At 41.9% G+C, this 25,894-nt stretch overlaps 1 protein-coding gene across 1 annotated transcript in view; it reads left to right on the forward strand.

Annotated features, from left to right (window-relative positions):
• XRCC4 (X-ray repair cross complementing 4) overlaps positions 1-17,328 on the forward strand; it is a 147,786-nt gene extending 130,458 nt beyond the window's left edge. The window contains exon 9 of the mRNA XM_041426662.1: positions 17,223-17,328. Coding sequence (XP_041282596.1) covers positions 17,223-17,328 — 106 coding nt within the window. The remainder of the gene's footprint in view (positions 1-17,222) is intronic.
• The last annotated feature ends 8,566 nt before the right edge of the window (positions 17,329-25,894 follow it).

Genomic DNA, 25,894 nt, shown 5'->3' on the forward strand with positions numbered 1-25,894 from the left:
ATCCATCCATCCATCCATCCACCCATCCATCCAAACATCTGCCAGGGCTGCCAGAGCACGGGCCGGGCTCTGCTCAGGGCTCCAGTGTCAGCTCCAGTGGCAGCAGGAGCAGCAGTGGCCATCCCATGGAGGGCAGCGAGGTGCAGGCCAGCAGGAGGGAGAACTCGTGTCCATGGGGGGGCAGAGGCCTGGAGCAGCTGCCCAGGGAGGGCCTGGAGTGTCCCTGTGTGGAGCCGTGCCAGCCCCAGCTGGACACGTCCTGTGCCACTGCCCAGGGCACCCTGCCTGGCCAGGGGGATTGGACTCTCCAGAGATCCCTTCCTGCCCCAAATATTCCGTGATTTGCAGCTTTTTATGGTATTACACCCACTGCTTTTACCTCTTTGAACCTACAGGTTCCTGCCACCAGGAGCGTTTCTTTCGGAAGGATTATGGTAGTCAAGTCAGGACTAGCAGAATGAGATTCCATCCAGAGTAATTGTCTTTTTAAATGTTTTCTTCAATGCACAAGATCCTGTTTTGCAGAATTACTGGGAAAAAGTCTGGACTTGAAGGGCGTGCTGTAATAAAAGGCTCAGAAGTTTGTGACCTATTAGTGTGAGGGACCCCACTGACAACACACAAGAGTAATAAAGTGCTAAAAGAGAAGAATAAGAGGAAAAGATTTTGTCTTCCCATGACAGAAAAATACAGGGGAAAAAACCAAAACAACAAAACAAAAGAAAAAAAATCACTTAAAACCATAAAAGCCAAAGGAAAAAACCCAGCTGGGTTGCTGCTGATTCATATTCTGTTTTGGTTTCCTCAGACCAGGTATTTTTCCATCCTTCCCTCCAGCAACAGGGCAGGAGCATTGCTTGGTGAGATGCTGGAGGGCACAGCCTTGTCAGAGTTCCCAGGGCAAGCTGCTTTACAGCCATGGTTTAATCTTGCCTAAGTTCCTCTTGAGACTTAGCTTTGCTGGAAAGCACCCAAAGATTCTTTCCTTTCTAAGTGCCTTCTATGAAAGCTGTGTCTGGTGGCAGCAGCAAAATTCCATAAATTCATCCATTCCAGCATCACTCCTGCCAAGACAGGCACGAGTTTGTGCCTTTTCTGCTTCCAGTGCCTTTAACAATGCTTCAAGGGGATGTAGGGTGGAAAACAGCAATGAAACCCAAGTGCTGCTTGCAGAGCCTCGTGTGCATTGTGCCACATGCAGCCCCTTGGCTGATTTATCACCCTCACGTTTCACTCTTGAAGTTGAATTAAGTCATTATCTCCCGAATGAGGGGGGTTCTTTCAGTGTGAAATGTTGTTTCTTCTCAAATGCCTTGTGGGTAAACGCACAAGAAGTTTAATGGTGGGTTTGACGTAACAGTGAATTCTTTGCAGTGGTTTGACAATCCCTAACAGATCCTGCAGCAGCTTTCATTCATTTAATTGTAAAATCCATTACAAATACTTTTCATTATCTAGGAAAATATATGCTCTGTGGTTGATTTCCAGAGTTTAAGGCTTTGGGGACAGGAGTTAAATTTTCAAAACTTTTCCCAATTTTTTTTGTAATACCCTAAAGAAAAGGCTTTGTCTTATTACTTGGCTAATTTCCCTGAAATGTGGAATTGCGGAATGAGGTCTTGTTTAAACAGCTTCAGACTATGTATTGTGTTAATGCGGAAGATTTTAGGAGGAATAAACTGTGTTCCAGTAAAAACACAGCAATAAAATTTGCAACCTACGACTCCTCTTTGATCACTTGGATTCTTTGGGATTTGATTCCCAGCATTGCAGATTGGGTTGGTAATTGATAGTTCATTGTGCTGCCATATAATTCATGGGATTTTGGTGGGGTTTTTTTGTTTTTTGGGTTTTTTTTTTTTTTTTTTTTGTGCAAAACCACAGCAGAGGCACGGCTGCCTCCTGGCCAGGGTGAAAGGACTGATTAGGCAACAGGAACTTGGATCCCTGAACTGCTTCTTCATGCTGGGCTCTCACACTCTTGGCAGAGTCTGGAGTTTGTAATCCTGGCTCAGCTGTTTGTGCACAGACAGAGCAGGGCTGTGATGTGGAAAGCAGCATCAAAGGCGAGGACAGTGGGGGAAGGCAGGAGTGCAGGGCTGTCTGTGGGCAGGGATTGATCCCGGACATGCGTTGGGTAAAAAACTGAATCAAGCTGTAAGAAATGAAACCATCATGATGCCTTTATGGGAAATGAACTAATCCAGCCAAGCTGCAAGGGCAGTCTGTCTTTATTTCAGTGATAATTCTCTCAATTTAAAAAAAGGCATTGATTACCGTGCCATCAGTGCAGTGAGACTCTGTTGGCTGCTTAGAGGAAATAGTTATGTCGTTAGAATAAAGGTTGTTTTTGGGGCTTGTTTGGTGGTTTTTTAGGTTTGTTTTTTTTTTTTTCTTTTTTTTAGGTTTTTTTTTTTTTTTTTTTTTTTTTTGGGGGGTTTTTTTTGGGGGGGGGTGGGGTTTTTTTTTTTTTTTTTTTTTTTTTTGGGGTGTTTTTTTGGGGGGGGGTTGGGTTTTCTTTTGTTTGTTTGTTTGTGTTTTTATTTGTTTATTTTTGGGTTTTGGGGTTTTTTTTTTTTTTTTTTTTTTTTTTTTTTTTTTGGGGGGGGAATCTGCCACACTGCCACAGTCTCATTAAAGTATTATTCCACACAGCTGTAGACAAAGAAATAGCTTATGGTTCAGATCAAATCTGGTAAATCCCAACCTGGAATTACTCATCATTAACTGTGTTAGTGAGTGTCGTTTCCCAAAATCAATTCTGTCATTTTGGATTATTTTCTGTGCGCTGTATGCCACAAGTGTTTATCTTGACAGAAGGCAAGATACACTCCTCTCTGTTCTAAAATTAACTGTTTGACTTGAAAAATAGCATGTAAGCATGAATTGCTATGATAAACGTATGTGAAGTTATTTTTCCATGTCTTTTGTTGAGATAACTGGAAACCTCTTGGAAATTTCCACTAAACTTGAAGCCACGGCTGTCCAGATCAGAGGACTTGCCTGAATTAATATTTGTTAAATACCCTTTGACACCCAAGTATAAAGAGAAAAACATGTTTGATCTTTTGGTTTTAAGGGATTCTTTTAGTGGATTTCTGTCAGCAGAGAAATTCAGGCCTAAGTGATCAATGTTCAGAAACAATTATCTTTAAGAAAAGGATTGTCTGAGAAAATGCTCTTTTTCCACCTTGCTGTTACTGGTTTAATATTTACCCCTAGATTGTTTTTAGTGTATTCACCCAGAAACAGGAGTTCAGCTGTGGGACAGAAACTGGAAAAGCTGGAAAGAAACACTCTCCTGTCCCAGGCCTCTTCTGTTCCCCTCGCTGACAAAAGCTCTTCAAAAACACATTTAAATTGGTGCTTAATACCTGTCTATTTTGCCTGGCAAGCATACAAACTAAATGCCTGTCTTTCCATCAAGTGTTAGACAAACCCCAAAACCCAGCTGTATATCTGGTGAGTCATAAAAGGGAAATATAAATGTTTTCCTGTGGCAGAGAGGACACCTTTAAAAACTGGGGTGCAAAGGGGAATATAATCTGCATTTCAGGTGGAGTGTATATGAATATTCACTCATATTGGATGTAAGGCTTATTCTGAACATACCATTCAATTTTGCAAGCCTATTATTTTTTTTCAGGTCTCTTCCCAAAACTGTGTGATTGAAGTTGGAGGGAGACCCGATGACTCTCTGGCAATGTGTGTGGTTTAGTCTGTGAAGCAGTCACATCTAAGACAGACCAGAGCAGCACTGGTGACAGGAACATTGCACAACAAATTTCAGGAAGGGCAGCGGGGGTTGCTAAGCATTTTATCTGTTGGGAGTAGGAAAAATGCTGTACGTGGATGAGTGTAATTAGGTCATTGGTTTATGTGCCCAAAGCCCCAGTTTCCCAATGTTTCTTAGAATTAACGAGGATGTATATTTAATGTGTGCCTTTGATTTGGCTGAAAAGCATAGCTAGGCAATCCCCTGCTGCCTGTACATAATTGTATGTATATATTTGTGTACAGAGCTTCACAGAGATTATTCCGAGGAGGATTGGCAAGAACATCTCCTCAATAATCTCCAATTTTAGGTACAGTCAGATTGCCAGGCTCTGGAGCACCTTTGGTGCTGCAGAACTCCCTGAATATCTGTCATTTAAGGGACAAGTTCAGGGGGTCTGTGAGCCACATTTATTTCCTTGGATTTCTTGTAGAGGTGGGATACTCCAGGATGTGATGAGTGCCTGAGCCCAGAGGCTGCAAGGGCGGCCACAGCCACTTAGCCAACTGAATTCAAGATGTGTTGGGAAAAAAAAATCTCTTGTTTAAGCGATTTTTGTTTCCAAATCTCTTGTTTAAGAGTGCTTTATTTCCCCTTGGATGGCAGGGTTGCAATCTGGCCTTGCAAAACAGCCACTGGCACGGCATGCTTTACTTCCTTGTGCTTTTTGCCCTGACAGCAGCCTTAGCAGGACTCTCTGTGTGATTTTCCTTGGTGGTGGCACCTCTGGGATGGCAGATTAGGAGGGAAGAACCCGCAGGTGAGGAGGGGGATGTGTGAGAGGCACAGCCCTGCAGCCCCCAGGTCAGGGGAGGAGGTGCCTGGGGGGCACAGATCCCACTGCAGGACCCCAATGTGGGGCAGGGGGTCCCTGGAGGAGGCTGTGACCCCCGAGGGGAGCCCGGGCTGCAGCAGGGTCCTGGCAGGAGCTGTGGGGACAGAGGAGCCCAGGCTGGAGCAGGTTTGGTGGGAATGTTGTGAGCCTGAGGGGGACCCACACTGGGGGAATTCCTGAAGGACTGAGCCCATGGGAAAAGGATCCATGCTGGGGCAGGGGAGGAATGTGAGGAGTCCAACCCCTGAAGAAGAAGGAGCAGAGCCCACATGTGATGTCCTTGCCCTCCTCAGCTGAGGATTGGGGGACAGGGCAGCTTTGATGGGCACTTGGTATCCAGCCAGGATCAACCCACAGCATTCTTATTTCCACATTGCATTTTTTTCTTTTTTCTTTCCCTTTTTTTCCCCCCCCTCACAGAAGATTCTCTTCATTTCCTGTTGCACGAAGAAACCCTTGTGAACACACCAACTCAGCAAAGCCCTCAGTGACTGTGGAGATCACTTCTCCTTTGAGGGAGTTCACCTTTGGAAAGGGCAGCAATACATCACCCACTGGAGGCTCTGCTGGACTGTGGTGTCCTTAACCTCTCAAAAAACCCATTCTCGCCCCAGAAGCTGCTTGTGCTGCACCTGGCAGGGCTCCAGCTTCTCCCAGTCTGGACCCACACTGGGTCCTGCCAGGGAGGTGTTGTGCTGCTCTTCCTGTCAGTGCAGAAATTGGGGTTTGTCACCCAGATGTGTCAGACACCGAGGGTGGGACAATAAACGAAATGCACCGAGGGGCACGGTGGGAGAATGGGTGTTTTTGGCACTGTTTTGGGACAGGCACACCTGGGCAGTGTGACCAAGGCAAGGAACAACTTTGTGAGGTGTGCTGTGGCACCTGCACACCCCTCCCCAGCCACCACCTTCACCCTGCCAGTAACTGCCTCTCCAGAAGTGGGATTTTTGACCAAACTTGGGTTGCTCTGTGTGGTCCCCAGGAGTCCCATGCCTTCCTCTCCCTCACCCAGCTTTGTAACACTTCCATTTTTGATCGTTCTGCAGGTATTCAATCATCATTAAGGCATTTTCAGCAGCACAGTGGCCCCTCAGCTTCGAGCTGTGTGGGAACAGTCAGTCATGGTGAGGCAGGACAGTGTCTGTGAGGAAATTTGAATCATCTGGGCTTTCTGCTTTGAGGTGAAGTGTCTTCAGGGTCATTATTCCCTTTATTGATTTAATTCTAGCTGCTCGCCTCGTATCGATCTGGACTGGTCACCAGAGACAGTTTCACTGGAGTTTTTGTCTTTTCAGGCAACTGTTGGAAGGAAAAAAACCACTCCTTTGAATTAAGCATCATCTGCTAGAAAGGTTTCCTAGGAATGTCTGGTTTTATCACCCTCCTGTTGCCTAATTTGCGAATGCTGACACGTAATAGACACACAGAAGTGCTCAAGATGAATGACTCAATGTGATAAAGCAGTGACTTCCCTTCCCCTGCCCCCGAGGCTTCATTCCTTTTTTTTTTTTTTATTTTTTTTTGATCCAAACTTCAAAAGGATTGTCCTGGATGTTTATGCTATCCCATTTTTCATCCCCTCTGTGCAAAAGGGGGACGGCTGGTTTTATCCCCTCTCGTTTTGGAAAGCAGCAATACAGAAATCTTACAGGAGGTATTTCCTTTCATGATTTTCTGCTGTTTAAAGCCTTGGGGAGAACTGTGTGGTTTTGATAAGCCCCCAGTCCACTTCCAAACCTTCTGAATTTGCTGATTTTTGTAATGCTGGGATCAAGTCTAGGATGCTTAGAGGAAGAGAAACACCTTACTACATAAATTCTGGCTGGAAGCATGAGCATTGCTTACTGCTCTGGTTTTGTACAGCTGTAGCAATCAAATAAGAAGGGTTTTTTTTTTTTCTTTTTATCTTGACTTCCAGCTCTTTCTCCTGCCTGTTGAGCTCTTGCTCTTTATCAAGAGTCAGTTAAATTCAACTGATCATCAAGCTGTTGTGAGAGAAGGGCAGCAGTAGTTTAGGTTTGAGCAGGTTTCTCCTTTCTGTAAATACAGAAATCAGAAATACCACCACTGAAATTTCCCTCACCCCACCAAGGGCCTCGAGGCTCTTGTCGTATTTTCTCACCAGTAATACCAAACTTATTCTTCACATTTATATTTGTATTGGTGGTTTTTGGAGTGTTGTGGTGTTTTGCTGTTAAAATGGTTTGTTTCCTTGTGTTCCCACCAGGAAACAGCTTATTCTCCTCCTTCTAGGGCAGGGAAAGTGTAAGCTCCAAAGAATTATGTTAGGCTGGAAACTCAACACTTTGACAGCACCAAACCCTGGCTCCTGCTGGTTCCCACCAGGTTTAGAAAGAGCTTCTGTTACTCTGGCCTGAATATTTTATTACAATTAGCAATAACAAGTATGGAAATGTAGAAAGGTTTGGAAATGCGTCTGGTAAATTGTTTTAAAAGTGATGCTGGTTATTTAACAACAAGTTAAGCTAAGATCAAAATAGAAACCTGTGCTTCAGATTAATTCTGAATTTTTCCCCACCAGTGATGCCAGGAATGTCTTTGGTCTGCCAGATTTATTGGGAAACTTTTCAAGCAACCATTTTTGTTTATAATAGTGCTTTAAAATAAATTTTTTAAAGGTTCTTTGAACAATGAGGTCTTTTAAATTTTTTTGCATCACTCTGTACTATCTGAACTGCCTACTCTGAACATGAGATTTTATCCCAGATTTTTATGTTATTTTTTTGTGATCTGCTGTTTTAGATGGGAATTCCTGTGTCTTACTTTTTCACCTGTCTCTCCTGTGTCTCCTTTGCAAAGATATCCATTTCAGACAGAATCAGGATTCAGAATGTTCAGTCTGTCACAATCTCAATTACCAGCAGACAGTGTCTTCCCTGTGCTTTTGGGCCCTGGACTGACTATTGCTAATTTCTTTTCCTCTGGAAAGGAAACAGTTGAGACATCAGGTGAGGAGGTGCACTTGGAAAATATGCATTAATCTTCCCCTTTTTCCCAGTACCACAGGATGGATGAAAACCACATGGGTTCCCACTGGGAGGACCTGTTCCCAATGCCTCAAGATCCAGCTGCAGCTCCATTTTCAGTGCTATTTCTGAGTTGTTTTACCCAGGCAGAAGCACCTGTTTCATTTGTGAACCATGATTATTCTTCTCTGATTGACACCTGCCTTCTCTTAATAAAGTCCCAGTTGCATGGTGCTCCCTTTTCTCTTAATGCTTTTAATGCAAATTGAAAAATTCCTTTACATCACTGTGCTGAAACTCAACAGAAAGGCAAACTATCTAAATTTTTCAGTCGTGGTGCAGCACTGGGACCATTTTCAAGGCTCTGTGTGGATTAAAACTGTGTAATGTTTGTGGTTTGGATGCTGCTTTGAACCAGAGCAGCACAAGACAATTTTCTGGACATACTTTAGGTTTGTACTAATATGTCAGAGCTGAAGGTAAAAATCTGGCTTGGGCTGGAGTTGGGGCAGCTGTGTAAAGAAAATTACTGTACAATGGTATCTAATCAATTTTGTCATGTTTTCGTTGTGTTCTGTGCTTTCTGATATGGTTTTTCTGTTCCTTTCCACATTATGCGTGGAGTGTCTTCAAGACTCTGGGAAGTTTCCATGGCCTTGAGAGGGCACAGGGCCATGAAAAAGAAATTCACTGGAAGTTTCTGAACCCACCAAAAGCACCCCAGGGAGTCTCCAAGCTGCCAAGGGCTGGGAGAACACCTGGGCAGAGTTGAGTTGACCCAAGGACAGCTGTTCCCACATTGTGGACAGCTGCTGTGTCATCCCTTAATTTCCTTTTTTTTTTTAGCCTGACACAGGCTCTTTCCTCCTCACAGGAAGGTGCTGATTCCACCCCAATGTAACCCAAAATTACTGAGTGTTTTTTTCCAGCTAACACCACGTGTGAAATGGAACCTGCAGGTGTCCACGCAGGTGCTGAGCACGCTGGAAGGGCACAGTGGCTGTGGGACACCAGTGTCACACCTTCCTATGTGGGTTAGTGCTCCTGATGAGCCTCACAGCTCATCAAAATGCCTAAGTTTAATCCCAGACCCATTCCTAATGCCCTGATTTCAGTGTCTCTGAAAACCTGGAGCCCGACAAGGAGCATCTGGTGGAGGGAGTGTGAGGTGCATGGGCTCCCTGAATCTGTGCCTTGACCTGTGGAGAGGTGGAAATCATAAATTTCTGTTTAAAATGTCAGCTTTTTTGGTTCCTGTCTCATAGCTCCAGGGGTTGTCTTGGTTCCTTTCCCAAAAGGACATGGGTGGCTCCCTAATGCAGAGCCTGGTGGCCCTTCTGGGCTCCTCTCCTTTCCACCTCTGGGGGTGATTGGCATCCCAGCTAGACTGTCACTGGTTTCTGTGATTTTGACCATTTACAGGAATAAAAGGCAAAGCAGCTGATTAAGAAGAAGACCCCTTATTTTGTGGTAATGTTCACAAAGGAAATGCACAGGGCCATCCTTTTGTTTAGCTAGGGTTTTCTTGTTTATTTGGGGATGGTGCAACCTTTCTTAAAAATCTCATCTCCAGACTCTTTTGCAGCATTTCCCCAACAAGTTATGAATGTGTGTGTTTGGTCTGAATACGTTCTGTCCCCTTCTTTTTGGTTGTGTTTTTTTTTGTTTTTTTTTTTTTTTTTTAATTTTTCCCTTCCTGTGTGTTTGAACAGGTTTCAGCTCTCACAGGTGTCACTGTAGGCAATTGTTTGATCTTAATTATCAAAGCCTTGATCTCATTTCAGAAAAGTATGAATGAATTCAGATCTGTGGCTGGGGAGGGGTCAGGAGGAGCACAGCAAGAGGTTGAATGGGAGTTAAGAGGCAGCAGAGAGGAAAGCACACTTCTGAGTTCTAAAAACAATTTTATATTCAATAGAAACCCTTTGGGGGTGGGGGGGGGAACCTTGCTATACTTCATCTGCTCTACCTCAGCTTGTAAATTGAATCCTGCTCCCAGATTTATGAAGAACTCACTGCTACTCTCTTGTTTCTGAGTGCATCTTGTCATTAGCAAACACCTAAGTGAGTGATACATCCACACGCTCTGCTGATCTGGAGTGGTTTTCTGCAATAAGCTGATTAAAGTGAACAACCCAAAACCTGCAGAGCAGATCTGTGGGTAACAGGTAATCTGGGCAGAAATGGTGCCCAGGTGTACGTGCAGAAATTGTTCAGCAGGGAGGGAGAATGTGCTTAATTCGGTCGTAGGAGTTTTTGAAAGAGTCCATGGATTCTCCTTGTAGTGGTTTTGGTTTGGGAATTTAAGATTTGTTTTAATTTTAAAATTTCCCAGACCAAGACCAACCCCATAACACTCTCTCTTTTATGCAGTAATCAGTATAAGAACCAACAGACACCCCAGAAAAAGTCAAACAAAACAAAACAAACCCCAAAAACAAACAAACAAACAAAAAAAACCAACAAGTTTTTTCCATCTTTAACATATATCTTTTATAAAAACATCTCAAATTTCTCAATAATTCAACAAACTAATACTTACACAAAAACCTTTTATATTACTTCCCTGAATTCTGCCCATATCAAACCACAATACTCCTAAATCAGAGTACCCCACTCTGGCCCTGAGAGGGAAGTTTTTTTTAATTTAAAAATTTCCCAGAACAAGACCAACCCCATAATACTCTCTCTTTTATGCAGTAATCAGTATAAGAACCAACAGACACCCCAGAAAAAGTCAAACAAAACAAAACAAACCCCAAAAACAAACAAACAAACAAAAAAAACCAACAAGTTTTTTCCATCTTTAACATATATCTTTTATAAAAACATCTCAAATTTCTCAATAATTCAACAAACTAATACTTACACAAAAACCTTTTATATTACTTCCCTGAATTCTGCCCATATCAAACCACAATACTCCTAAATCAGAGTACCCCACTCTGGCCCTGAGAGGGAAGTTTTCAACACAGAGATTGTGAACTAGTCAATTTTTTTCTTTCAGAATACTTTAAATGTTGTTAATTTGTGGAGGGGGTGGTTTCATTCTTCAGCAGGCAGTGCAGAGGGTGGGCCCCAGGGAGCTGCAGGCTGAGTCTGTGGTTCAGGAGGCTCTGCAAGCTCAGACTTAACTTTAACCTAACTCCTGCTTTTCTCCAGTTAAATACTCTTTTGTTCTTTGTTTTAGCATGGCTTTCAGCTGTAGCTGCCATGTGCAGTCACCAGATTTTGGGGTGGAAAACCCCATCCCTCCACTCTCCACCCCCACCCCTTCAGGGATGCAGACAGAGGAAGACCAGGACACACAAATTCCCTACACAAGAAATCAAACCAGGATTTTTTTTTTTTTTTAATTTGCCCTCTGAGGTCTCTGTGGTCACCCTGAGGGCTAGGAAAGGGTTATGGAGACCCTGCAGCCCCAGGATCTGACAGCCTGGAGCAGGATTATGGCACAGTTTAGCCAGTTTTGGTGTTATATAAATGTATATGTGATAAATAGTGCGTAATGACTCTGAGAAATGTCTCCCAGCATTTGCCAGCAGATTTGCAATGCGCTGGATTTATGGGAGGCCTTGACAAAATTCCTAAACAAACCAAGTTTTTTCCCTTTACTCTGTACTTTTGTAGCTGTGATTAAGAGGTTTGTGTTTTTTCCCCAGTGAAGGCAGTGGTGCTGGTGTGTTCCTCGAAGTGCATGTGGTCTAGTTTATTTAAGCAGGAAGGAGTTTAAGTGGAAATGAGCCACAGAAATGTGTGCCACTTGTCTAAAACAAACATGGCTTAGGCTTTTTCCTTGTAAGTGACATCTATTATTACATTTTTAAGTAGATCTTTGTTAGTGAGCATCTGTAAGCGTGTTTGATCATATGGAAAGATCCAAGGCTGTATTTATATTGCTGAACCAGAATGTTCTCTTGACATAAGGACCTGCACCAATGCCAGCTGAAGTTAATTGGGAATTTGCAACTCAAAGGATAGAAGTCCCTGAAAAAGTTTCTGTTTTGTAGGACTAAATAAACACTGTGGATGAATAGAAATGTTGAGAACTGATCTAGACCAATCGTTGGAAATTATATCAGATATTAAAAGTTATGTCATTAAGAGATAAATATGAGCGTCTTCTCAATACCAAGGATTTGTTTGCTCTTGCTACAATCAATATGTCAATTTATGGGATATTTGAGGGATTCCAAGGTCACTTTCCTCCCTCTGGAGGATTCCAAGGATATGTGAACTAAAAAAACTCCACGCAATTTGTACAAGCGTCAAACAAAATCATCCCACATTTGGTGGTGTCTAGTCCCAGAGAATGAAAAGCATCATTCACAGGAGCTGAAGACAAAATTTAAAATTGTCCTGGGTTGTAAAGTTTGTCTTTAAGTTGTGTTTGACTGAGGGAATTCCAGGTTTGCCCTGCAGTGCAGAGGTGGAGATGGGTGCAGGTGCAGGTTGGCCTCCAGCCAGAGATGGAAGCTTAAGAAGGAACATTTGTTTCCCTGGTTGAACATTGGCTTTGTGGTTGCTGCATTGAAAATATTCTTCATTAACTGTGAAATTGAACAAGATTAATTTGTATTGCTGTCGTTGTTATGAGTAGTAGTATTTGTATTCTATTATATTTTTGTTAGCATTATATATTTTATATAATATATATATAATATATTATGTATTATCTATTTATATACTAACAACAATAATGGTAATGATAGTGATAATGAAATAATAATAATAATAATAATAATAATAATAATAATAATAATATAATCTTGTCATTGTCTGTCTGGTGACCTGAGTGGGGACTGGACTTGCTTGACACACTGAGCTTAGGGGAATGCCAGGCATAGAATTGTTCTATTCAGCTATTTCCTGAGTATTTTTCTCTACTTTCTGTGAATTTGTCTTGGGGCCAGGTGTGGATTGGGCTCTGATGATCTCTGGCACCACTGCTCTCTTCAGATCGACACAAAAAAATCTCAGTTTCCTCACAAACTTAGGGAAAAGTCCCTCAACTCTAATTTCAAGCCATGAAATCGAATGTACCCAGCAAGTTCTTCAAGACTTGGTGGAATTTACATTTTGCAGGATTATTTGGAAGTATATGGGCCTGCTTTCATATCACTTCTAGGAGTAAATGCCAGCAAAAACTGAACCTGGAAGCTGAATACTCTTACTGCTGCCAAAATGTAAAACATTTTATTTTCTTTTTCCATTCTACATTGAATTAAAAAGATAAATGTCTCTATGATTTACCTTATAGTGACTCCAGCATGTCTCCAAGGGGGAATACCATCATATTTTTAATCACATGTAGCTCCCATTTAGCCTACCCACCTTTTTAATATTCCAATTTAAAGAGCTCTGTCTGCATGGAGTGTTCTCAGTGCATCACTCCATGCGGGAGGCTTTTCCCCCTCCTCCATGACACCATTGCTTTTTCTTTTTGTGGTTAACTTTCCTCCTTTTTCCCAGTCACCACAGGCAGACAGGATTTCTCTGAGCACCGAGGGCACCACGGGACATTGGTTATTCAATGCCAGGATTTCAGCTGCAGCCATGAGCTTTAGTGGGGGCCTCAAAAATTCGAGATATCTCTGTTAATGTTGTGATAATTCTCTGCCTACCAGCTGCAGCTGGCACCTATTTTTATGACACTGAAGAAAGTCTATATCAGATTTTATCCTCTGTTATTGTCTGCTCATGGTATTAAGCCTTCATTGGGATTCATGTCCAAAACAGGGAAGCATTAAACCAATCTGGACAAGGATGAACACACTGAGAAATTCAGATGGTGAGAGCTGAGATCCCCTCTCCTGGTAAAATGCCAGCTCAGGGTTGGAAGCAATTATTTTAATTACTAAGAAATGAGGGAAATAATGCAGTGGTTCCGGGGCACAATCCTGGATTACTCAAGTTTCTTGGGAAACCTTTCCATCCACGTTGTTTTGCGAGGGTTTTTCTCTTTCCAAATCCCATGAGAGTTGCCCAAGGACAAAAGCTTGGGTAGAGTCATAACCACAGGGTGCTGGGCTGGCTCTAGAGGCAAAAGCAAAGTGCAAGGACACTTCATCTTTCCAGCAGATGAAGGTTTTTTTGGTGCAGCTCCTGCAGAGCCATGTCCCTGGGTGTCCCTGAGCTCCTGTTGGGTAAGGAGAGCCTTGCGTGTCTTCTGCTCCTCAGGACTCCTGCTCAGCTCTGGAAGGAAACATCAAGTCATGTAACCACTTTCTTCCAGATCTGGGGCCAGAATCTCAGCTGCTGTAAGTCAGCAGAGCTGCAGTGACATTATTAGTGCTGCAGTGATTCACACCAGCTGTGGGTCTGCTCTTCTGTCTCAATTTATGAACTAAATGTCAGGAAATATGAAATGATCTCTTACAGTCAGCAGTTCTCCAGATGTGTTAATGCAGTTTAAGTTTACCAAAAGGCAAGACTTCAAAAAGAGATACAACAGAAGAATAAACTTTGAGGAAGAATGCCTTACTCACAAGGCTGCTTGGCAAGAGAGGGCTGTGCAACTCGCTGCAATTTACAGAAATTAACTCAGTTCTGTGTCAGGATATGGTAATACAGCCTCCCTGAGAAATCCCAAATAATTTCACAGCACAAAGCAGGCTGTTGGCATTCAGTGAGCAGCTGCCATGCAAGTGGGAATCACCAAGTCCTGGAACCAAAATTAAATCAAATGCTGATGAGCTTTGTGTGAAGAGCCCGGTGCCTCCACTCTGGGTTTATTCAGAGGCAGCTTTTTGGAGATTAAATGAGGACCATGTTGTTACAAGGACACAGAAGCTTAATAATTCTCACTGTGAATTCTCAACAGTGGCTTGGCGTAAAGATTTGCTCTCATGGATGGTGTTGAAAACTGTTATTTTAGCCAATGGGGATGGAATGGTTGTTGACGTTGCTTAAGCCCTGTCAGGCTTCCCTGTCCAAATCAGAAAACTCTGGAACTGCTGAAATCCCACAGCCAGCAAATGTGGGGTCTCAGAGGTCTTTTAATTATTTTATGCCTGAATAATATATGAGCATATGCTCAAAAAAAAACCCCAAAAAACACCAAAGCATATCTGAAATACCCGTGGTGGCACAAAGGCCTCCACAGCCTAATTTATTTGCTAATGAGACCTTTCAGAATTAATTTAAATGATCAGTGGGTGGCTCCACACTGTGTGGTTCACATGTGTTGTTCTCATTGGAGATGCACCCACAGAGGTAAAAGGACAATACACCTTCAGTGACTGACCCTCAAAATCTTCTGCTGGGGCTTGGTGGCCTGTATTTTAGTTTTAAATAAGTTGATTTTTAGCCACCAGAGCAGTGTGGATGCTCTGAGGTCATTGGTGAAGGGTACAGTTCCTGCAGGTCTGTTTCACAGCTCATCCCAGTGACTTTTTGGTGAGGCAGATATCTGTTTAGGTGTCACTGGATGACAAAAAGGAATATAAAAGATGCTTGGCACAATTTCTTCAGGCCTGAAGAAGAGAGTTTTGGAAGAGCTCTCAGAGAAAGCTCATTAGACTTTCAGAGAAAGTAATTACCATACTCTGAATATAGCAATATATTGAATTTAGAGGGGTTTGCAGAAGTGGAGTGGCAGAAAGAGTGGCGAGGAAACCCTTCTGGATTATGGAGAGCTCTCAGGAAGTGGCAGCATCCAAGACTGAGCATTTACAGGGCTTCTGCTGATTGCCCTGGAGCACAGCAGGGATGAAATGGAACTCATTCCCAGATCCAGGAAACACAGGATGCTCAGAGCTCTGAGCCTCCAAGGGCCTGAGCAGCTTGGAGTGGGAGCCATGCCGTGCCTGGTGGCTGAGAGAGCTCCTTCCCCTTTGAAATTGCCATTTTTTACTGAGCCTTCTCCTCCCTAGAGATTCCTAGGTAGGAGTTACGGAAAAGTTTCGTTCTGAAAATGGAAAAATTCATTAATTTGACCGACAGTACTGACTTTATCACACGGAGCAGTAGAAGGCAGATGCTTGAATCAGTCTGAAAATTAGGATTTCATTGCCTGCCTCATTTCCCTGAGTCCTCACAGGGCAGCACTGGAGGGTAGAACTCTCCACCACTTCTGTCTAGCTCTTCCCATCCTGGGAAATACCTGAATTTTCCACCTTTTTGTCAGCACTGTAATGGACCTGGGCATGAGCCCTCAACCCCTGTGAAGCTGCAGCCAGGCCCTGAGCCAAGGCTAGGAAATCACTTTTTATTTTCAAGGCAGTGGCTGATGCTGCTCCCTGGAATCCTTGTCACACCCCTGGGATTGACAAATCCCCTCTAAACTCACAAGAAAAAGGGTTTCGCTGCAGGATTCAGTTGGGGTTGGTTTTTTTGTTGTTGTTGTTGGTTTTTTTTTTTTTTTTTTGTTTATTTGTTTGTTTGGGTTTTTTTTGTTTTTGTTTTTGGTTTTTTTTTTTGTTGTTCATTTGGTTGGGTTTTTTTGTTGTTTTGTTGTTGTTGTTGTTTTTGGTTTTTTTTTTTGTTGTTCATTTGGTTGGGTTTTTTTGTTGTTTTGTTGTTGTTGTTGTTTTTGGTTTGGTTTGCTTTGCTTTGGTTTGGCTTGGTTTGGTTTGGTTTTTTGTGGATTCAGCCTATATAAGTGTAATTGCTGCAGGGGTCAGAAGCTGTTGGAAATGGCATATTTTTTGGGGTTTTTTGGAAACACAGGATACATCACCTTCCCAAGGCACAAGGGCAGAGCTGTCTTTACTGGAATCATGTCCTGGAGAGAGAGCAGAAATAGGGAACATGCTCCTTTAGTGTGATTTCTGCATCTGTGCTGCTCTTTCCAGGTCTCCATGTGGAAACTGTGGGTGAAATGGTCATTCTCAGGGTGTTTAAAAAACTTCTAGCAGAGCATTTATAAAGTCTTTTTTAATATAAATTTTGCTGTAAATATAAAACTATAAATATAAATATATTCTATTTATATATTTTATATTCACATATTATAATATAAATTATTTATATGTTTGTATAAAATAGAAATATGAAAATAATAGTGAAAATGAATATAAATGTATACTTTATATAAATATCAATTTATAAGCTCTTTTAATATAATTTTATGTAAATATGAAACTATAAATATAAATATATTCTATGTGGATATATTTATATATAAAAGTGTATAAATATATAAAATATATATTTATATAAAATGTAAATACAAAATGTAGTAATGAATGTAAATATGAATATATACTTTATGTAAATATAAATTTATAAACTGTTTTAATGTAAATTTTTATATACATATAAAGCTATACATATAAATGTATTCTATTTATATATATTTATGTATTAAAATAGATATTATTTATATATTTGCATGAAGTATAAATAAATATAAATACAAATATAAATACAAATTTAAATATATTTTATATTAATATAAATGTATAAACTCTTTCTTATATAAAATTGTATATAGATATATAGATTACAAATTTATAAATTTATACAATTTATAAACTGAATTTCCTCTTTGCCACTGCCACCCCAGCAAGTGAATCAGTATCACAGAATCACTTCCCACTTAGGAAAAACCCCAAAATACGTTGGAATTACTTATATTTGTTCCAAATTTGTCTCACATCCCTCTGCTTTTTGTCCCCAGGGCTGGCCTGGGCTCGCAGGCGACCTCGGCGCAGCGCTGCCCGGATTGGGATCTGGAAACCCTGGAAAACTCCTGTGAGCCCCAGGAGCTCTTCGAGGACATGTAGCCACGTGGGGCTGGGCAGTGGGACACTGCTGCTTCCAGCAGGGAAAAGTTATGGACTAAAAGCTGTTTTTTTACAGAGCAAAGCCAAAACCTTTGCCCTGAGGCTCTAAACCCTCCCGCACCACGCTTCCTGCAGAGCCCTGGGCTGCTGCACCTCGTTTTGGGTGTCCCAAAGCTGAGTTTGGGCTCCACGTGCAGCTTCCATCCCTGAGTGGGGAAGGCAGGGCACTGTGGGTGAGTTTTGGCATCCTCACAGCCCCTGGTTGTGCTCAGGATCAGACATTTCCCAGACTCCAGGCGTGAAGTGGTGCCAGGCCAGCACTGGCTCAGCCTTTCCCAGCTCAGCCCAGGCTGGGAATGGATAGATCAGCTTTATTGGAGGTGCAGGTGTGACTTTGGGATGCTCTGCTCTGAGTCAAAGCAAAATGTCCTTTCTCTGGAGGGTTCTCTGTGGCACTGTGCATTGTAAGGTATCCCAGCTTTTGGGAGTAAAGTGCTACTAAAGTTGGTATTGACTCTATTTTAACTACTTCTCTAGAAACCCACAGCGTTTAAAATTGTGATTTTTGATACTTCAGCTTTTTCCTTATGGCAATTTCTTACAAAAAAGGAAGAAAAATAAAATGCATTTGAAAAAATATGTCAAATTTGTCTTTATTTATTAAACATTATGAGTAAAGGTAGTGGTTAGCAAAAACTGTTAATGCCTGAGCTTGTCTTGCCCCAAAATGAAGCATTAGTTTTGATTTAAAGCTTCACCAAAAAGACAAAGGTAACATGCATTTACCTTCAGTGGCCAAAATGAAGAGCTCAGCGTGGACCTCAGGATTCTGCTTTGCATTTTCAGGAGCCTGAATCCATCCTTGCTTAAGACAGAAGGATCCAGTTCTTTCTCAGAAGGAATCCCACTGAAGTCAGCCCTGGAAATCCTCTGTGCTCTACGGGTTGCAAAGCTCTTTGGTGCAATACTTGATATTTTTGAAGTGGCTCTGATTCTGCCAGAATTCCATCCTATACTCCATTAAAAGCATCCCTGTCAGCATTTGCAGGCTTCATACAAGAACATGGGGATCTCAGAATATTATATTTAATCATTCCTCTCTGGAAAAAAACCACAGTCACAGCTTTTTAAAATCACAAAGGGCTTTGGGACACTGTTATAAATCACACAGCAAAAATAAGAATGGCCAAAATATTTTGCTTGCTAAAAAGGCTTTGTGCCTGGGAAGTGGCAGGGCCACAAAAGAGCCATTCATGCACCCATTCAGAGGCACAGCCTGATTTAAAATCTTCCAGTGCTGATCTGACAATGCTTTCAGCAGAAGCTTGTATATGGTTTCAGTTCTGAGGTGAAAATGTTCCATGACTTAACCCGGAGTGCCAGAGCTTGGCTGGATTGTGCCTGCAGCAGAAAATGGAGCTGAAGATCCCACAGAGCTCCCCCCTTTCAGGAAACTGTTCCTAATAGTAAAAGGGTTTCTAATAGTAAAATGCTGCTGCTGCAAATAGGAAATGTTACTTTTCTCTCCTTTTTTTTGGTTGGGTTTTTTGGTTTCTTTGGGGGTTTTTCTGTGGGTTTTGGGATTTTTTTTGGTTTTTTTGTTTTTTATAATGTGTGTTTTTGGGTTTTTTATTTCCTGGTTTTGGTGTTTGTGGGTTTTGGTTTTGGGATTTTTTTCTTCGTTTTGATTTGGGTTTTTTTGGGGGATTCTTTTTGTTTCATTTTTGTGAGGTTTTTTTTATTTTTAATTTTTTGGGGTTCCTTGGTGTTTTTTTCGTTTTTGTTTATTGTGTGGTTTTATTAGGTGTTTCTTGATGTTGTTGTTTTTGGGGTTTTTTCAGGGGTTTTTGGTTTTGTTTGTTTGTTTGTTTGTTTGTTTGTTTTTGGGGTTTTCTTGGGATTTTTTGGTTATTTTCTTGTGTAGTTTTTTTGTGGGGTTTCATTTTTTAGGGGGGTTTGTGTTTTTTTTCCTTGGTTGCTTTTTTGTTTTCCATTTTTTGGTTTTTTTTTCCATTTTTGTTTTTGTTTTTTCTTTCCTTTTTTAACCTGTTCTTTTTGGTGGGTTTTGGTTTTTTTTCGGGGGGTTTTGTGTTTTTTCTTTGTTTTTCATTTTTTGGGTTTTCTTGGTTTTGTTGGTTTTTGGTTTTTTGTGCAGGGTTTTTTGTTTGGGTTTTTTTGCTGGTTTTTTTTGGGGGGGTTTGTTTATTTCAGGGGGTTTTGTGCATTTTGTTTGTTTGTTTGCTTGTTTCTTTGGGTTTTTTTTGGTTTTTTGGAGGTTTGCAGTGGCAGGCCAGGGGCTGAGCAGATTTCCTGGTGGGGGATGCAGCTGCAGCCCTGGTGTGCAGAGCCCTTTCCCACCCAGCTGGGGCTCTTTGCACACTCAGACCCCTCCTGGCACTGTCAGTGTCCTCAGCCTGCTGGTGAAATCCTTGCTGAAGATTTATTTGAGAAACTACTGGGGTTTTTTTTTAATAAGTTTCCATTTTCCAGTCGATTTTGACAGGGGAAAAAACCCCACCAATCTCCAAATCGGTTCTGTGTGGTGTGAGAGCAGAGGTGGTGTTGCAAAAACTGCAGGAAATCAGTGAAAATTCCTCAGGAAGTGCATTTGTCTGTGAGAGAAGTGGGGATCTCTGCTTTGTCTTTAAGCTCATTCCTCCCTGTGCAGGGAGATATGGTCCAATTCACCCAGACAGGTGAAATCTATTTCAAATTAACTTGTGCTCCTTGGGAAGGGAGCCCTGTGGGATTGCCTCATAAAATTATTTTTTAGAGCTTACTGTGGATACTTGGTGTTGCTTGGTTGTGTCTGAGAAAAGCCAAGGTCTCTGCCATCCCTGCATGAGCAGTTCTGGGTTTAATCCCCACTCTGTTCACCCTCCTCTTTGGCAGATCTACCAAACTTAGACTTGTTTTGGTTTGTGGACAGAGTTCTCTAACTCACTGTTTGTAAGTTTTTCCAGGTGTGCCAGTGAGATGTCACATCCCCTCAATTGCTTCTCCCCTACCCAAAATTACAGGAGACAACATAGAGAAAAATGCCCAAAAATGGGTCTTTAAAGGCAGGAACTTAGTCAAAGTAAGGAATGACAGATCAAATTCCAGAGAATCTTTATGAACATTTCTCCTTGATATGGATCTACAAATTCTTTCCCAGGTAATTTTTTTTTAGCAGTTTAAACTGTATTTTTGGGGAAAGATAAAACATGCAGTTGCTTTGCAGAAGGAAAACCCATGTTTTCATTGAAGATTTGAACTCACCTAGAGTTTTATACCTTTAGTGTAACTGCTTGAACAGGATGGGTATTGTCATGCAAAACAATTTCTTATTTGAGGTCTGAGTTCATCCAGCAAATTTTGAAAAGCACAGCTCAAAAGTATTTCTTTTCAGGAGAGGAAAAAGAAAATTCTGGACCAACCAAAAAAAAAAAAAAAAAAAACCAAAAAAAAAAAACCCAAAAAACCAGAAAACCCCATCAATTCTTGAGGAAGTGCTGCATAAAGTGTTGCCTTTGCCATGATAATGTTAGTTTGATTTTGAGGTAATGTTTTGACAATCTGCATCACTATTTTAACTCCCTTCTCACTATTATTCCCCAAAGCAGACGCTCGTGTGTGTGGCTGTGTGTGCATCAGATTCTCCCTCCCTTTGTGCCTGTGATGTAGGAATGACTGTGTGGATAAATGTGATTCTCTGGAAATATTCAGTGTGGTTCAGCTGTCTCTGGCAGCTCCTGCAGCTTGATCCATCAGCCTGGAGGTGCTTGAGGAAAGAAAATCTCTTTAAACGTGGGGATCCAGGTGCTGATAAATGTTTAAGGCAAAGCTTTTCTTTTTTTTTTTTTTCCTGTTTTTTTGTGGGAAAAATAAATTATCGGAATGATGAAGTCAAAATGGAAGGAAAACAAGGCAATAAAAGCATGTCCAGGGTGCTTGGAGAGTGAAGGTGATACATCTGAACTTCTTCTGGGCAATCCTAATTGAGAAAAATGCCCAGGATTTGGTTACCCCCACTGAGAGAGGACCAACCATCAATCCTCTCAGTCTCCTACTAAATATTTTCCTGCTCTACTTTTATTCTAATTCCCTTCACAAAGTCTGCCTGCTCATAAACTCTGTCTCCTGCAATTCCTTTTGATCTGTCATCCTCCATCTTGTCTTTTTTTTGTTGGTCAAATAATGTTGGTCAAATCTGAATTTTTCATCCTTTGCTGACCATTAAGCAATTTCACTGCTGTTATAATCATGCTCCAGAATTAATTTCATTCATGCATGTCCTCAGGATTAATCTGGTACTGTTAGGGAAATGAAACTATATTTTTAAAGACCAACACTTTTAAGAAGGAAAACACTGAGCTGGAGGAAAATTGTTTCTGGAGATCCCTTAGGGATGAGTCTTGGGGTCACTCTCACTGAGCATTTTCACCAGTGGCATTGGAATAAAAAGTAAGAATTGCAGTGGAACCTCTTGAAGATGTGGATCTGGGAAGTTTGGCACTGTGTGGTCTTGAATTTCTTGCTGTCCCACTGGGCAGATGTGACAACAGCAACCAGAAATCACCTTTGGTTTTTTTTGTTTTGTTTTGGTTTTTTTGGTTTTTTTTTTTGTTTGTTTGGGGTTTTTTTGTTTTGTTTTTGTTTTGGTTTTTGGGGTTTTTTTGGGGTTTTTTTGGGGTTTTTTTGGGGTTTTTTTGGGGTTTTTTTGGGGTTTTTTTGGGGTTTTTTTGGGGTTTTTTTGGGGTTTTTTTGGGGTTTTTTTGGGGTTTTTTTGGGGTTTTTTTGGGGTTTTTTTGGGGTTTTTTTGGGGTTTTTTTGGGGTTTTTTTGGGGTTTTTTTGGGTTTTTTTTGTTTTTGTTTTGTTTTGTTGGGGCTTTGTTTGTTTGGGTTTTTTTCTGGGGGGAAGGGTGTTTCTTCTTTTTTTTTCCTGAATTCTAATATCATCCAAGGTGATGTTTGTGCAAGCCCTGGATTGAAAGGATGACCATTCTACTTTAAACTTCCTTCTTGGAAAGGAAACAAAGCTCAGTTTGGAGGTCTTTTTATGGCTCTATTTTCCTTGTGCAGAAATATTTAACCAAGGAAAATTTTGCCATCATTCCTACAGCCTCACGGAGCCGCTGGGCAGGTGATTTTGGAAAGACACTGTGAAAATCATCTCTGTAAAGGTTTTCTTGTGAGCCTCAGCTTTTTGGGAATCCAGCCAGTGGCTCCTTGCTGGAATACCCTTCCTTGGGTAGGAAACAAACACATGAAACCACTTTAATGCTGAACTGAAAAATTCTGTCCTCATTATCTTCCACTGACACACGGAGCTGCTGTTCACTGGAGGGAGTCTGAGAGGAATATTTGATGGCAAAAGTCATGTCCAGAGGTAGGCACCCACCCTGTGAAGGGCATGAAGCCATGAAGTGTTTAAATATCTGCTTTTATGCCACTATTGCTGTAGAAGTAATTTAAAAATCATCAGTACAGCATGTAGCACCCATGTTGCTCTGAGTAAATGATGTAATACCATGTTGTCCTTCTTTTCCTACTTAATTAACCATGACTTTGAAGTCCTGCATCTCATTTCTAGTGCATGGTTCTGATTCCTGTGGGTTGGGAGACCAGGGTTCAGCTCTGGGTTTAATCACTTTAATCACCTACCTCAATATCCTCATGTAGCCCTTTCTTTCTGAGATGTTGCCAGGTCCTCTTTGGCTTCCAAGGTAGTTGAAAGATGATGTTAAAACTCAATTTTAACTAAAAGCCAGAGTTCTAGGCAGAAAAGGCTGTAGAAAAGTCTGTCCTCCAGACTCACATCCATGTAAAAATAGAGAAAGGCAATAAAATATATTTACAGGACTGCTCACAAGCCTGCTCAACTCCAGTTTATAAAGACACTGGGAGAGCTTTTGATGCAGCAAAAAATGAGGAGACAGAAGAGAGCAAAAGTTCTTACATTAAACAGTCATTGAGAATTCATCCAAATACTGTGCTCAAAGTTTTTCATTCTTGCTGTATTGGGAAGGCAGGTATTGACAATACTCTCTGGCAGCATTTCCACACAGTGAGCACATGGTTAATTTCCCTTTCTGGGGAGGGGAGAAAATTATCTTCACCCTTCTGGTACCTGGCAGGCCCTGGTCAGGCAGGAACCATCACTGATATCCCTGAGGATGAGTGATTTAATTATTTACATTAATTATGCATTAATTATTCACCTGAGAGTGGAGAAAGCTTAGCAGCACCAGCCTGCTTGGGCCAGGCCATTCCCAAATGCTCTAAACCCAGAAGTAAAAGCTAAATTTCCCCTTGGTGTGGATCCTTTCTGCCCATGAGTTGAAGGTATCCCTGCACTCTGTTTTTTTCCAGCCTGTCTTAGCTCAGCTTTGATTCAACTGGTGATGTTCCAGGCGTGCCTGGCTAACCACACTTATTTCAATTTATTTTATTTCACAGGGAAAGAGCAGCCCAGGGTCTGGTCCTGAGCAGCTCCTTGTGCTGGAGGAGACAAAACCCTGAGTCCTGCTCCCTTTTTTCAGCCCCATGACTCCATCCTTCCCTCCTCAGAGCCAAAACTGTGAGTTGAAGGCATCCCTGCATTCTGTTTTTCCAGCCTGTCTTAGCTCAGCTTTGATTCAACTGGTGATGTTCCAGGCGTGCCTGGCTAACCACACTTATTTCAATTTATTTTATTTCACAGGGAAAGAGCAGCCCAGGGTCTGGTCCTGAGCAGCTCCTTGTGCTGGAGGAGACAAAACCCTGAGTCCTGCTCCCTTTTTTCAGCCCCATGACTCCATCCTTCCCTCCTCAGAGCCAAAACCCAGAGAGATGGGAAATGAAATCAGCTGTCTACGAGCTGCACTAATAAATATCTATAAAAAACAAGAGCGTCCTCCCAAGAACAAAAGAGCAATTGAGACATTTTAACCCAAAACTCCGCAATAAATTAATTAGAGCTGATTTAGGGACAGGAATATTTTTTGCTGCAGAGGCATGGAGGAAGTGAAATAATTTCTGCCTAGCACTTGGCCTCTTGCAGCTTGTCTCGTTCCTGCTCATGCAAGGCTTGGAAAGATGGGACAGGGCTCCTCATGACAGCTCCCAGGAATGTTGTGTCTTCCACTTTGACTTCAGCTGAGCTCCACGGCCAAACTGGATGATGATTTATTGCCACTGCTCCATAATGAGCTGCTGTGAGCCCAGAACAAGCTGCTGTTTTGCAATGCTGTTGTTTCTTTTTCTTCTTCTTCTTCTTAAACGTTGATTTTGCTTTCAGTTTTGTGTGGAGGAACAAGCTGGTGATTTTCTCCAGGTGGAGCTGCTGCAAGAGCCTTTCCTGTTGCTGTCACCGGTCTCAATGGATGGCTCAGCTGCCCTCAGGTCAGGTTTTTTCATCTTTCAGGGGGAGTGTTTGCTGAGTTAAGCCTAACCAGAGGTGTACATGGACCTGTGCTCCTCCTGAGCAGCACGCGTCCTCACCATGAAACCTTCAGACTTGCTCAGGAGGGAAACTTCTCAAGTCAAACTCGCCAAATTAGAGAGCCCAAACCAAAGGTTGGTGCATAAAAATCACTGACAAGGCCTCAAAACAAGGAGATGTTTGAGGCCAACCCTGTCTGATTTTGTCACTCCAGTTCACAACCCTAAAATGAGACATTTAACTTAAACAGCACAAGAAGATGCACAAGCCAAAAAAAAAAAAAACAACAAAAAAACCCAAAAACCCAAACAACAACAAAACATCTGTACATGCAGTCCCTGGTTTCACAAAAAATATGTGTAGGTTCCGCACCACTACAGGTTCTTCCATCCTTCCCTTTTTCCTCTGTACAGAAATTATCTGGAGGGAAATTTTAAAATATCAGGCTGAAGCAGAGGTGGGCACATTCTGGCCAGCTTTTTTACTGCTTTATACTGATTTCTGTTTCCCAGCTGAGGGGAAAATTCTCAAATTGATGTTCACACCTCACAGGCCTGGCCCAAGTGCCTTTGTTCCCCTGGTGCCTGTGACTGTGGCACCCTCACCCTGCCCCTCACCAGGACTCAGCTGCCAAATCAGCTCCTCCACACCCAGCCCTGAAATTACAATTTGAATAGAAAACTGTCACAAAATGAAATCCCTTTGAGGCCCTCGGAAAACGTCTCTATAAATTCTACTGTCAGGGGTGTTTTTTTTCTTTATTTTCCTGGCTAGATTTTGGCTGTAGCCCTTTTGTAATAAATTGCTTTCCATTGTGGCACAAAATCACTTGAGAGAGTTTTGCTGGGGAGGGGGATGAGTGAGTCAAGTCCTCACCACACTGCAGTCAACCCCAAACCCTGTGCAGGCTTCAGGGGAGCAAAGATGTGATCTGTGTGCTCTCTTAAGGAAAAAAATGGCACTTTTAAAGTGCATAAAACAGGCCAAGGTGCCAGGTTAGGGTGGTGGGGTGATGACCAGGTAGCCCCTGCTGTCATGGCTGGAGGGCTGTGAAGTGGTTCACCTTTATAAACACACTGGGAGAGCTTTTGTGCAGCAAAGAAATGAGGAGACAGAGAAGCACAGGAGTTCTTAAGATATATAGTCATTAAAAATATATCA

The sequence above is a fragment of the Onychostruthus taczanowskii genome, unplaced genomic scaffold, assembly GCF_017590055.1.
Source record: "Onychostruthus taczanowskii isolate IOZ18803 unplaced genomic scaffold, ASM1759005v1 scaffold92, whole genome shotgun sequence".
Lineage (NCBI taxonomy): Eukaryota > Metazoa > Chordata > Aves > Passeriformes > Passeridae > Onychostruthus > Onychostruthus taczanowskii.